Source organism: Danio rerio, chromosome 8 (genome assembly GCF_052040795.2).
Source record: "Danio rerio strain M-AB ecotype USA chromosome 8, GRCz13ab, whole genome shotgun sequence".
In the NCBI taxonomy this organism is placed as follows: domain Eukaryota; kingdom Metazoa; phylum Chordata; class Actinopteri; order Cypriniformes; family Danionidae; genus Danio; species Danio rerio.
This window is the reverse complement of record NC_141028.1, coordinates 18,711,246-18,726,910: the sequence shown is the minus strand read 5'-3', so window position 1 is coordinate 18,726,910 and position 15,665 is coordinate 18,711,246. Positions and strand designations below refer to the sequence as shown.

General features: G+C 35.0%; 1 protein-coding gene across 1 annotated transcript in view; it reads right to left on the bottom strand.

The window, feature by feature from the left end:
• pde4d (phosphodiesterase 4D, cAMP-specific) overlaps positions 1 to 15,060 on the bottom strand; it is a 234,878-nt gene extending 219,818 nt beyond the window's left edge. Inside the window, exon 1 of the mRNA XM_087264468.1 lies at positions 14,330 to 15,060. Coding sequence (XP_087120594.1) covers positions 14,330 to 14,613 — 284 coding nt within the window. The 5' untranslated portion in view covers positions 14,614 to 15,060. The remainder of the gene's footprint in view (positions 1 to 14,329) is intronic.
• Between the last annotated feature and the right edge of the window lie 605 nt (positions 15,061 to 15,665).

Here is a 15,665-nt window from a genome sequence, read left to right as displayed (position 1 = left end):
TATGCGATATATAGCTGATTAACCATTTGAATGGATGATAACAGCCTTCGAGCCTACCAGTACCCTATTGGCCCATATCTATCAGCTGATGACCACTGATAACGCCCATTCAATTGAGTAAGAAGATTAGAATCGGCTGTCGCAGGAATAATGTTGATGAAAATGCTTCAAAAACACTATAATTACTCACATTTGAAACTAAATTCAATAAGAAATGACACCATTTCTTATAGGCAAGAGGTAGAATATACAGTAACAAAACAGTAGAATATACAGTACACGTTCTGCACTGAGATACACCTCATGAATTTATAACAAAGCAAAAAAAAAAAAAAAAACAGCAATATTTCCATGACCGAATCCCAAGGGAAAAGCTGTCTTTTTTGCTTTACTACGCATTTACACATTTCACATAAGCACACAGCACCACAGTTTGATTTCTATCTGGATTCAATGTGAACCCCGATCCATCTGACTTCTTGGCGCACATAAATCAAAGCACTCATGGGAGACACTCTATCCCTGTGTTTAGAGATAGAATGAATGCTCGACTGGTGACAGCGCTCTTCATCACGGGTGAAAGCCTCAGCAGCCAGGCATCAGTTATCGCCGCAATCAAACCTGAAGTGTATTACAGGACTTTGACTTACAGGGAATACAAATGCAACCGTATCGATCTGCACTGACAGCAGCTTGCAAACTGTATGGACTGATCTTTTTATTTTATCTGTTGTGTATCCGGCAGGATTGAGTAAGGTTTTATTTATAATAGTATAACAAAACACATATAGATCATTTTACTTTTTTTTTTAATAAATGTTTTGGGGAGAAAACATAATACATACTATATATACTAAGGATTTTAAAATACAATACCAGTGACGTTTACAAAATATTAAAAATAAAGGCTGTTTTTGTTACCAAAATAAATGCAAAAAAACACACACAGGCTCATTGAATTTTTTATTTTTTTTTACAAAGTACCAAATCACATTGGAATGTTTTTTGAATAGGGACGTAAAGCTTCTCCTGACTCACGGTTCGATACATTGCACAATACTAATCTCACGATTCACAATTTAGTCAAATTTTTACAAAATTATTTGAAACAAATTTAGGGTGAAGAGCAATTCATTTTTTTTTTGTAAATGTTTCACATTTTTGGCTAAATAATATATTTTCTGCCATAACTAAATTGCTATTTTAAAAGTAAATAAATAAATAAATTAATTAATTAATAAAAACTAAAAAAGACTCATTAATATAAACAAACTAAAACTATGACTGTGCTGGGATTTTACATTTTTAGAAAAGAATTATCAGCATATCTCTATTTTCTGGCATAAGCTGAGATCTTTGCACATTTACAATGTCCCTTGCTGATGAAAAAAACTCTTTCACTGGGGACTGAGATGGCTGGTGTGAAGAGAAAAGCCTTTCCTATACCAGAGAAGTGTGTACAGAGGTGGTCAATAGGCCCTCTGATCCAGGCGACTGGCCACTGGCATAAAAAAATAAATTATTATAAAACACTAATTACAATAGGATAGAGACATGAGTTTAACTTGATTATGAAGGTGAATAATTCATATTACTTGTATAATTAATTACTATAAGTGTGATGCACTTAAAAAAAGAGATGATCTTGAACATTTTAAATGTTCGATAATAATAAGTAAATTATTAAAATGTGCATATATAAAAGATTTTTTAATCGTTTAACTGATACCATTAATCGGTTGAAAACACATCCTTTCGGATAATTGTTAATTGGTTATTTTGAGCATCTCTACTTGGGGGGTGGGGGGAGAGAAACAGCATAGTATCGGGATCGGATCAAAAAAAATGGTATCGGTGCATCCTTAGTGCATAAAATAATTTGAAAAGGAGAGGGAAGAAATAATCTGATACCCGATTCTGTAACAGAACAATTTTCTCTTTCAGTCCGAAAAACATCTTTACACTTTCGCCATGAAAACACCGATGCATCATGTGATCTCTGTAGCACTTAGAGCAAGCGGAGCTGCATATCATAACAAAATGAGACCTATTTTAAATACAGCAATAAGCTTACAGTTAAAAAAAAGAAGTAAAATAAAAGGTAGTAAGACCTTACAAATACATCAACAAGTCTCCACTTAAAATGAATTGTAAAATAACAATAATTGTGATTAACAATCTAATATTGTTTTGTTCGTCACAGTTTAAGTGCATGTAATTAATAAAATGCTAAAATAAATGCCCAAATAATTTCATGAATTATTCAGTTTCAAAAAACACTTAAGCATATAAGTTTATGGCTACAAAAACTATACAAACAACGCAATACATCATTTCTGTAACACTTGCTGTATTAGTTTGATGTATTGAAGGTTGTATTATTTAATATATTAGTTATGCATTTATTAACAAGAACAAACGATGTACAATAAATTTAATACAGTATTTATAAAAAAAAGTCATTTGTTATTAGTTAATGTTAACTCACAGTGCATTAACTAATGTAACAAGCAAGAATTTGGATTTTAATAATGTATTATAAAATATTTAACTATGGTTAATAAATTATGTACAAGTATTGTTCATTGATAGTACATGTTAGTAAATACACTAACTAGTGAAACCTTATAGTAAAGTGTGAGCAATTTGCCCTATTTAGATTATCATTAACTGATTTATAATAAAATATAATTCCATTTAATTCTGTGAAAAAAAAATTAATATAATTATTAAATAATTTCAACACAACAGGCCCAATCATATTTACTGCCTTACTTACCTACACATTTTTTCCAGTAATCAGCAATTCACCATACACACAGCAGCAATGCTCTGAACTTAAAGCAACCATGCACCAATACAACCGTATGGCAGTTCTGCACATCAGATCTCTGGGGGATTTGACTGTCAGTGTGTGTGTGTGTGTGTGTAAGCGTGCAGAACAGTAGCACAACTGATGCTACTGTAGAAACCACATCCATGACTGACAGACAGAAGTTCTGCACTATAAAGATGTCATTGAGGTACAGTATAAAAAATATTAATAAATCAACACGTCACCGCAGCGCACAGGATTTCATCTCAGCGTGAAGTCACTTCCTCGTCCCCGATCATTACTGTAGCTAATCAGACAAGATCTTGAGTGTCACAGCTTACTGATCTCTCATCGCTCCGCGTTAATAAAGTCATCCATCAGTTTGAACTCTGCTGACCGAGGTCTAATATAACGGCCCTCACACACACAGCAGAGCAGCAAACATGTTCACATCTCAGGTGTTTCCAGAGACCAAAGCGACAATGAGCTCTGCAGATCAGCTGGCTGACATGGTGGTACAGCTATTGGATCCGTTCACTTCAGTTTTTCGGTACATTGCACCGAGAAGGCAATGAGCGGAAAGGCTCAGTCATAATTCATAAAAAGACACTGTCCGTTAAAGCAACCAATGTGCTATTTTATGATGCTTTCAATTGCCCTCAACGGTACAAAACGATATTATAAATCTGGGTAATGTTGCATCAAAAATGTGTTATTCATTAAAGAGCCTCATTACATTTTTTTCAGACGTTATCTTTCATGTGTAATATAGCTGTTTGTTGTTAGTGTTCAAGGTCTGCAAATTTCGAAGATTGAAGAGCAGATAAATGTAGATTTGCTGTAAACAACTCATTCTGAACTGCCTGAAATGAGTAGTTAGTGATTCCAGTCTTTATTTGTGCACACGCAAATGTAGGTTCGCAACTAATCTCAGAGATTAAAAAGTACACACATTCTTTACTCAAGTAGAAGTACAGATATTCATGTTTAAAACGAATCTGGTAAAAGTTGAAGTACTGATTACACTTTTGCACTCAAGTAAAGGTAAAGAAGTACAGCCTGAAATATGTACTTAAGTAAAAAGTACCCATTACTTCTACACGTTATCTTCACTAGGTAGGTAAATATCTGGTTTCCCCCTATGTACTGTATCATCCACCTGACGCAAACTCACAGCATTCATCATGTAGTTTTACGGCTGTTGGATCAAAACCAATGTTCATACATTCAAAATAATTATGTAGAGCTGTTTATCTTTAAAAATAATGTCTTACAGTTTACACTGAATTCTGTGCAAAATATATAGAATTTTTTTTAAATTATTGTAATATATCTTATTGTATATATAAAAAATATTTTTTTTTTAGCTAAAATAAGAACTTGATATATTTGACTGTAAATCATCTTTGCCATTCTCATAGTAATCTTTATAAACTACTTTACGTACGGTGCCTGATAGCTTTGGTTGAAAACTGAGCACTGCAGCATGCAGGCGCGCAATGAAAAAAATATATTGACGGCATCAAAAAGGTGCTTAAATTGCGCAATGACAAGAAATAATAAAGATTGCATCAAAACCAAAGTAACAAGCTCGATTTAAAAATGTAAGGAGTAGAAAGTACAGATATTTATGTAAAAATGTAAGTAAAAGTAAAAATTTGTCAGAACATTAAGTAGTGAAGTAAAGTACCGATACCAGAAAAATCTACTTAAGTACAGTAACTAAGTATTTGTACTTTGTTTCTTCCCATTTCTGACTAATCTGCACAACCATTAGCTGTTCTTGAATAATGCCTACTTTGATTTCTTGCTGCTGATAGAGGTGTGAACCTACATCGATTAAACGATTTGGATAGATCTATTACGATTAGGGCTGCACGATTCTGCCTAAAATGAGAATCACATTTTTTTTTGTGTGCTTGGAATCAAGATCATGATTTTCTCACGATTCTGTAGATGTAAAATTAAGGTTAATATGAGTAGGCTATTATTATTGTTATTTCTCAAACATATAGCAAAACAACAATAATATTAGGCGTATGTGTAGGTCTATTGTTATGAATACATCATTACATTAAGACAGATATGACATTTAGGGGTGAATTATATCTTATAAATACTGTATGTTCATGTCCATGTTGCTGAGCAATTTACAGTATATAAAACAATGTGATGACAATGTGCGACTGCCTTTATGCTTCTCTCTGACCTTGAAAATATAATTGGAAAGCTAAATTAAGATTGTGTGTAAGGTTGAATCGAGATCACAATCTTTTTTTCGATTAATCATGTAGCCCTAATTTCGATAATCATGTATAATTCTTGATATCACGATTCATTGTCAATGAACTGCATACTCAATTTTTACTTTTACTTCATGTATACAATTTTGTCATTAAATACAAGCAGTCAGATATATGAACTGAAACTTACATTTTTCCTGATCCAAAAAAAAAACACTTGAAGGTATCAACCATCAAATAAGTGATAATGAATGTGTTCTGCTGTTCAGTGAGGGGAAGAGATGGAGCTATTTACAGTATGCCCTTAGCAGTGACATTGAGGATCTTGTGTTCTACTGTATCTTCAGATCATGCCTATACTGCGTCTCACTTCCCTTGCCATAGTATGCTTGCTACTTGTACACTTGTGATTCAATTCAATTCAATTCATCTTTACTTGTATAGCGCTTTTACAATATAGATTGTGTCAAAGCAGCTTAACATAGAAGATTATAGTTATTTTAAACTGTGTCAGTCCAGTTTTTAGAGTTGAAGTTCAGGTTAGGTCAGTTCAATGTGGTTAAATTTTCACTACTGAGAGTTCAAACACTAAAGAGCATATCCATCAATGCGCAGCTCCACGGGTCCAGAACCAAGCAAGCCAGTGGCGGAGAACAAACTTCAACAACTAACGAAAGTAACGGAAAGAAAACCTCAGGAGAAACCAGGCTCAGTTGGGCACAACAATTTCTCCTATGTCCAAACTTCTTGAACCATTAAAAATATTCTAAATATTCTAATGGCATTCTTACTGGAAGAGTTTGATTAGTGTGTCTGTCGACATTTTGAGAAGATGCTGTTTCCTTTTTTTTTTTTTTTTTTAATAATTATTTTTAGGGGTTTTTCACCCTTATTATGACAGGACAGTAGAGAATTCAGACAGGAGAGCATCGAGAGGAGAGATGGGGGGTAAGATCGCCAATGGACCTCATGCTGGGAATTGAACTTGGTTCGCCGTGAGCACTTTGGTGCTATATGCAAGCGTGCAGTACCACTAGGCTACTGGTATCGACGAGAAGGTTTCTAAGCTGCAAAATAAATCAACTTTGCATGAACAAATGGGTTTGAATAAATGTGTTAAATACATATCACTGCATGCAAGTGCTATAAGTTCAGATATGGTTAGGTTTCTGACACACAACAGGCTCTATTTTAACGATCTAGGCGCAAAGTCTAATGCGCAGGGCGCAAAAGCATTACAGCTGTGTCCGAATCCACTTTTGCTATTTTAAGAACGGAAAAATATGCAGTGTCGCATGGTCTAACAGGGTTGAGCTTATTCTCTTAATGAGTTAAGGGTGTGTTTTGAGAATAAACCAATCAGAGTCTCATCTCCCATTCCCTTTAAGAGTCAGTTGCGTCACGCCTCATCGATTTGCTATTTACATGGCAGACTAAGTGTAAAAACTGAACGTTTCACTAGCGAGAAAACAGTTAAACAGACCATCTGCAGTGCGAGGATAAAGAATAAGCCTCCTCCATTCAGCCTTTATTTTCACTTTCTCTTTCTTTCTTTCGTGGATAAGGACACAGTGTTGTACATACTCCATTGAAGACACCCATTAGCCTACATAATTAATTCAGTTTGTTAAGGGCAAAGATTTGTTTAAAAAAATATTTCTAGATTCATTTCTAATTTCCAGCAAACTAATAAATGAACCGTAATAACGAAGTGTAGTCAAAAAAAACAAAGTTATATCCAAACAGACATACTACGCCCCATATGGTCCAAAACCTGACAGCTGGACAAATACAAACTTGTCTTTATTAAAACAAATATAAATATGCATATAATAAATAATACTGCTAATAATAATAACAACAACAACAACATTACACAAAAGCAAGTTGTCATGAATAAACTAAAAAAAAAGCTGTCTGTGCCATCTGACCAATCAGAGCAGAGCAGGGTTTTAGAAACAGACTGGATACTTGAACACAACATTTCAGAGACTGTGTGAAAACTTTTTATACTTGTTTTTTTGTAAATAAAACTGTTTAATGCAGGAGTCATGTTGTTAAAAAAATATGGATTTTTTTAATGTACATATATATCACTACAGAAATACATGAATTCGAAATGATGCAATATTGCTTTTGGTTAGCATTGATACACTGATAACAGCTGTGCTCTCTCAGCCTCTCTCTTCTCTCCAGCAGCGAGTTGAAACGCTGCACATGACAGCAAAGCCCACATGACCCGCCTCCTGTATTAGAAAAATGGCAAGTGCTGAGCCCCCGCGATCAGTTTTAGTCAAAAAGAACCTAGCAGGAGTGCTATTTGGAACTATTTCAGATTTGAGGGAAATGAATAATGAAAGGTGAAGGACACAAGCAAGCCAATATACAACTGCTTCTAAAGAGCATTGCTAACACAACTAATTTAGCAAAGAACCTGAAGGACAGACACAGAGGGTAAAACTTTACAATAAGGTTCCATTAGTTAATGTATTGACGTACATGAATAAACAATAAACAATACAATGAATTAAAAGCAAATGTAAATAAAACTCACATTAACTAATGGAATTCTTATTGTAAAGTGTGATCAGCACACTGACCTATAAAAAGAATTCTGAGAGGCTGGTAACTGCTGCCATTTCAACATCACTTAAGCACTGAACATCATATCCCACTAAACTGTTAACATGTGTGTTGTTCCAATTTTTCAATATAATCTCCCTCGGAGCATTCAGGCTTAGATTTAGCTGACAAAAAAAAAAAAACTATAACAAGTAAACCAAAAGTAAATGAACTTAGGTACTGTTTTTGTTATTTATAAAATCATTGCAATGTTTGTAGCCTTAACAAAGATTAACTGTATTTAACTTATACGCTAAAGACTATACGGTGCTATTGTGGTAATCTAGCTCCTGTTTATCTAACCCACCTTCTGTCTCGCTACAATCCAACCAGCTCTTTAAGATCTCAAAACTCAGGGCTTCTGATATTACCAGCAATAGCAAAGTCGAGTAAAGAAGGTTGAGCCTTCTCATTTATGGCTCTTAAACTCTGGAATAGCCTTCCTGAAAATGTCCAAGGCTCAGACACACTCTCCCAATTCAAAACTAGATTAAAGACCTATCTTTTTAGCAAAGCATACATTCAATGTATCACTTAGCGGTTTGATACATGAATGTGTCCAACGCAGGTTTTTGCATCTCGTTTATATACACTATGAACATTATTCTCTTTATTCTCTATTTGCAACTGGGGATCCTCATCCCGGGGCCCTCAGACAATGCAGCGCCACTTATTCAATCCAAGACCAGCGACGAGATGATGCCAAGGTTTCCATAATCCTGGACCAGGCCATATCCTGAGCAGCTGCTGTGGTGGTCATGGAGGATTGGAAAGCATGAGATTTATTCTTGTGGCCAGGGACAGATGAGTCTTCGCTGAGATCCAGCATTCTCCAGACTCCGCCACCTAGACTGCAGCTCTGCACCAGAAGTTTGGCTATATTAAAAATGGTCGTGCCCAACTGAGCCTGGGGTCTCTTGAGTTTTTTTCATTCTTCACTTTCACCAATGGGTGAAGTTTTTTCCTCGCCGCTGTCGCCACTGGCTTGCATGGTTCGGGACCTGTAGAACTGCGCATCGATGGATTTGCTCTTCAGTATTTGGACTCTTAGTGATTATTAAACCACTCTGAACTGAGCTAAACTGAACTTAAACACTGAAAACTGGACTGACACAATTTCAATTTACAATGATTTTCTATGTGAAGCTGCTTTGAAACAATCTACATTGTAATGTGCTATAGAAATAAAGGTGAATTGAATTGAATGTTGTAGTAGTGATAATCATAGTATTCACAGTGATAAACTTAGTATTTTACATCTGATGGAAAAACAATTGAAAGAGTAACTACTTACAAGTACTTGGATATCTGTATTTGATGATAAGCTTTTATTTAATGTGCACATTGCAAATCTGATTAGGAAGCTGAAACTTAGCTTTTATTTTAGAAATTAATCAAATTTTACTTTTAATGTTGAAAAGAAACTTGTAGAAGCTACTTCTTTATCTGTGCTTTATTATAGTGATATATCATATATGCATACTGCCTCTTCTATTGTAACAAGACTTGATTCTGTATATTATGCTTCACTACGTTTAATTACAAATCCAAAAACCCTGTACTCATCATTGCATTTTATATGAGATGGTGGGCTGGACATCACTAGCTGTACACAGAAAACAGCACTGGTACATTTTCATCTATAAAGCTATTTTGGGTAAACTTCCAGCTTATCTTTCTACTTTTTTTTTTTTTTTTTGTCTTAGCTCTGGGAATTATCAGCTGCGCTCTTCCAAGTGTTTGCTTTTTCATATACACTGTACCTCAAGTTTGTACGGAGCTGGGAAAAACTGCATTTTCTTATTATGCACCTTGGGCATGGAATAATTTTCAAAGACACTTAAAACGAAATAAATTGTGTATTTTGGTGAGTTTAAAGCTATTATAAAAAGAGGTATTGGAAGCATGTGATTGTTTTTGTTGAGAGGACTGATGAAATGTTATGTGGTTTTGTGCATTTTAAAGTTGTTTTACTGTATGGCTGTTACCCTGGTCAGGTCTCTCTTGTAAAGGAGATTTTTAAATTTAATGAGACTTCCTGGTTCAATAAGGGAAAATAAAATAAAACATTTTAATTTTTTTTTCTAATGCTGAACCTTAATACTGTTACACTCGCCAGTAAACCAGAAATCACTGTTTATTTTTCTTTTTTCACTTTTTTTATTTATTTGCTCTATTATATTTATCTATGCATCTAATTTATTATATTACTGTATATGCAGATGCACTCACCTTCAAAAGCACCCAGGTCAATCTTAACTTATGGATTCTTTCCAAACAGCTATTTACTGCAAGTCATCTGGTAAAATTATATTCATATGGCTATATCATGGTTTCTGCATGTTTCACCAAGTTAAATTTAGGACTTTTTAAGATTTTAAGACCATTAGGAATGAAAATTCAGACTTAAATAACTAAACACTAAGATTTTTTTTTTATCACTCAGCAGGAAAAAAATACTTTTACTTGCCCCATCAAAAAACTAATTCTAATGAGTAATTTCTTAGCCACATATTTTAAATACAGTCATAACAACCAGAAATGTATGACATTTTAAGACCACTTAGACAAAAAAATGAAAATTGCAATCATGCAGCCCTAGCCATTATGTGTGTTTTCCACAGATTGATTCCATTTTTAGGCTCTTCATTTTCTTAAAGTTTGACTTTTGGCAGAAAAATAAGGTCTAATATTTTAGCCCAAAAAAATATTTTCATTCAAATCTAAGCAGCATCGTAGAGAATCATAAGTTAGAAATTTTGAGACAACATTTTGTAGAAAGGAGTCCACCAAAACAAATTTTGCAACCTTTACATGAACATAATACCATGCAAGTCTAAAGTAAACAATCAGAATCTAATTTCTTTCCATAACCCTGTACGGGTCAGTACGGGTCACCTTGCGTTTCCACTGCCTTAAGGGTACAAATGGTACTCTTTTGGTGGCCGTGGAGTACAACAAAAACTTTCAGTCAATACCATTCTCACTCAAGGAAATGTTCAAGTAAAACTGCACGCGTAGTTCACATATCGTATCTCACAAAACAGATGCTTTATACACATTAATACTTTTGTATAAAATGTTCATTACTAACCTATGAAAAGGATTTGATTACAACTACAGATTAATGATAGAGCAAAATGGTTTCTTTAACGTCAGCAATTAAGTAAAATAAATAAATAAATGCAAAATATATGAACACATACAGACCCTTACAGTCTCCAATATGTTATCAATTACAGAAAAACTACACACAGCATACACTTAGTCCAGAGTCAGTGCAAACCTCTCATCTGTATCTTTAATCTTTACCAGCACATGTTACCTCTGTTAGAAAGTAATTCCGTCATTCAGAGTTCACAATAGTCCAAAAGGTGATGATAATAATTAAACATGGCAGATTATTCATGTTTTAGGTTGCTAACAGAATCATTTTCTCCTTTATCTATTATTCGGCTTCTCCTTTGTTTTTTTCGTGCGTCACTCTCACGTTTGTCCATTTCTGAATGGATCAAATGACAGAAGCACTTCAATAATCACACACATTTTATTATCATCAGCTCAAGAAGTTTGTTATATCCAATATAGACGCGCACACAAGCACAAGCGAGAAAGTGAAACCGCTCACGCTTTAGACTGCCTAAACTACGGGATACAGGATAGATTCTGCACTTCTCGGCTTTGTGGCTGTTCATCAAGACGACGACAAGGTTCGTTTGAGCTCAGGTTGACCATGGCTCATTATGATTTGTATATATTATTACGGTGTAATGTCTCGGCTGTGTTTTTAAAAGGGCGGTTCCTTTGTTTTCATTCTCATGGCTTGTGGACGAGTGAGTGGTGTATTTCTGTAAACCAATAGCATTCAGCTGCACTTCTTGCTATGCCTGTTGGTACCCTTTTGTTGTGCTAGGTACTCTTTACAAAGGGTACCCAAAAAGTGGTACGGTATGGTTCACTTTTAGGTACCTTTTGACAGTGGAAATGGCCATAAAAATCGTACTGTACCACTCTGTAGAAACAGGCCATTAGATGTTAAATACAGATGTAAACAAGGTCCAAAATGTTTTGAGCTTGTCCATTTTCAACCACTTGCAGAGATCAAAAACATTAATTATTGTTACAGATTGTAATGTGAGAAAACACATTAAAACAAAATATTATTATTTAAATATATATATATATATATATATATATATATATATATATATATATATATATATATATATATATATATATATATATATATATATATATTTAATAGTACTAATAGTCCATTCAATAGTACTCATCAATCAGTGGTGCATCACAATAAGCATTCAAGTATAATGGAGTTTGACGAAATAAGAGGAAAGGATTTAGATAAAATCCAAACACAAGTGGTCACAAGAGACTCCTCTAAACATGTTAATACCATGTAGAAATGGTCATGTGTCTCAGCAGACCACTTGTGATTAAATCATGTATGTTTATACCATTATGGCCTATACGCTGCTATTTTTGTTCATGCTAAAAACCTGTGCTTTTCCTGACAGCACAAATAACATATTTGCTCGAAGCTGCTAATGTCCAGCCGCTGATTTCTCCACAGACGCCGAGAGCAATTTGCCCTGTAAGTAAGACTTGAAACGAAGGGGTGCGGTGGCCCTGGATATTAAAATTGTGATAACATTCATAAAAGTGAGTCATACAGTCTGGTCGTGGTCTAAATGTGTGGGGTTGAATTTCACCCCCTCAGCGAGTCTCGTAGGAAATCCATCTCCAGTAATGAGAAAATGGATTTAAATGGACTATAGAAGCAATTATCGGCATAATGATAGAAAGTAGGACTTGTTTTTCTTCTATTCTTGTTTATGGTGAACACTGACGTCATGAATGAGGGGCGCTTAGTTTTAAGATGCAAAAATTTATTTGTTTTTGCATACATTGTGTTATGAAACGCACTAATGGTTTAGAGAGCAAGGAGGGGGAAAACACAAGAAACAAGAAGGATAAAAGAATTAAATCTCCAACGTCTGTCAAGGTGAATGATGTGACCTTTACCATTTCACTGTGTATCCAAGTACGCAACGTGAGGACAGAAATACAAAAAATAAAATTTCAGTTCTGACCAAAAGGTCTCAAATCTGTGACTAATGGTCTATTATTAGCTTGATTCAAGGGTATTCATATTTTTGCCTGCGACTAAAGGCTCTCTGATAAACACTCACTTTCCTACAGGGAACATTTGAACCACTGGGCTCCTCTTACTGAGTACTAAACCAACAGGGACTGGTCTTGTGTTTAGCTTGCAATGAATTAGTCTGATGGGTGTAAACAGTGTTATTTCTCATTCGGTGAATGAAGGAGGAGCCGTGAAGGACAGCATTTCTCCAGAGGGCTCTCTGGAAAGCAATAGACGTGAAAAGTACTTATGCACGAACTCATCAGGAGAAGCCATGCCTCTTGCTCTAGGTTAATTAGAAATATTGATTAGAATTAGCAAAACATTCATCTTTTTATGCTAAGATATTTGCTATTAACCTGTTTGTACAACAACAGTAGCCCATTTATTTTGTAAACTGCTATGATATAATATTTTGACCCATATCCGTCTGTACTTTCTGCAGTTTGTCTACAACCATGAAGAACAACCAGCTACAAGCTGTATTTCTGTCAGGACTGAAAGCACACATAACACTGCAATTGGAAAGGTAAATAAATGAGTGGTCTATTTCATTATTCATGCACTAAACAGCAGAAAACACTGTATTTGTGATTCTTTGCCTCATGGCATGCTAGTTGTTTTCTAATAGTAGCATAATATCATGATTAAAACCCAGAAGAAAGTGTGTTTAACAGACATCTAAAAGACATGAAAACATAGTCGGCTTGGCTAAAACAAGGCTAGATTTGTGAATCTAGTCTACATAGGAATAAATGACAAACGATGTGAAGTCTGTCTAATCTCTTTATTTGTTTTGGGCGATTCTTAGGTGTTTATTAGAAAAAGTCCAGATTTAGCCAAGCAGTCTATGTTTAGACAGTTATTAAACACAAAATTACTTGGTGGGAAGTTTATTATTGACATTTATATAGATTTTTTTTCTAAAGTTTTTAATATTAGAGGATCCATTACTATCATATATAGGGCAATAATCTTGTAAATACAAGGTAAATCCTATGTACCTACAAAACCTTAATTTAACTTTTACCAGAAACATTTTAAACTTGCAGTCCGTCTTTGCTTTGAAACTCAGCCAAAATAAATCAACTGTTATTTAAACACCAACTATAAACAACTAATCATGGTTCACAGCTGTGGCATAAGCAAAATAATTTGTAATAAAGGCGACCTTCACATGTCTGGCTCAATTCCTGTTTAACAAAGAACGTCAATATGAAACAAAACTGCTCATTGAGCAAATTTAGATAGATAGATAGACAGCGTAGATACACTTCCCTCTTCATTTCATTTTAGCCGACTAGGCTAAACTTCTAAGCACAAGCAAATAAAATGAAATGTAAAGTTTAAAAATATCAATAGCCTACATTCATCTTTTACGTATAAGCACGTTGAAATCGTTTATAGAGCTATTTTTGACCGCTACTTTTACCTCCGAAAGCCCGCCTTGCGTACTGGAACAATATGGCAATAACAGCTTCTCACCGTTTAAGTCCTTGAAAGGACGATGGCCATGACATTCTGGACTTTTTCAATCCGGGACGGGTACCGGTGTCCACAGCATATGTCCGGTCCATGGTCCTGGGATTCAGGTACTTCTCCGTGTCGGAAAAACCTCTCTGCCTCACCCGGTAGTTCTTGCGCGAACCGAGAGAGTTCTGGATCTGAAGCGAAACAGGATTCTGCTGCCTCCACAGATGTTTCGGGGCATTTCCATCAGTAACGTTACCGGGAGAAACCAAAGTTGTCACCTCGTTTCCGGCGTCCATTCTCACAGTTGTATTGACCCGCTAATGATTTATGACGAAAGACTATTGGAAATAATTATTGCAAATAGCTTTGGCGCACAATGTCCGAAACTTGCAGTACACTCATAACAAAAGCGCAATGTAAAGAATTTTATTGCTTCAATTTCCACGAAAATAATAAAATTCTACATATAACGTGCAAATTCCTACAAACAACAAAGTCAGTTTTGATGTGGACTAAACTGCATTGACCCATTCTGTCCAGTAGTCCATCGTCTATGCACACCGCTCCTCACTGTCCATAATGATAATAATACCTCCAGAATAAAACGCTTGTCCCGTCAAATTCCTTCTCAAATAAACTGGAGAATCTCCGTGATCCAAACAACAACATAAGCACCCCAGTTCCACGCCTCTCTTGAATGGAAAACACATCCAAGTGCTCTGACTCTCATCTCCACTTCACAGAAGTGATGCTGGGGGGAGATCAATATTTATTCGGCAGGTTGACTGACAGCCCTGGGGGAGGAGCCTATCGCTCCCTCTAAATGCGGGGTAACAACTTAACAGAAGTCAACCCTACTTACTCGTGTTTAATCAGGCACAAAAGTCAAAATTCCCTTTTACTGTCTATTTTTTTTTTAGTTGCACAATACACAATGTTAACTTTTTAAAACAGCTGCACACAGGAATAGCCTATATAATTGTGCATGGCTGAATCTACACAATATGCATGTCTGTTAGTATGCAGGTTTATATGAGTATTGAGATAGATAGATAGATAGATAGATAGATAGATAGATAGATAGATAGATAGATAGATAGATAGATAGATAGATAGATAGATAGATAGATAGATAGATAGATAGATAGATAGATAGATAGATAGATAGATAGATAGATAGATAGATAGATAGATAGATAGATAGATAGATAGATAGATAGATAGATAGATAGATAGATAGATAGATAGATAGATATACAGAGAGACAAACAAACAGTTATATAGACAGACGGATCGTTGGACAGACGGACAGACAGATAGATGGATAGATGGATGGATGGATATGGAT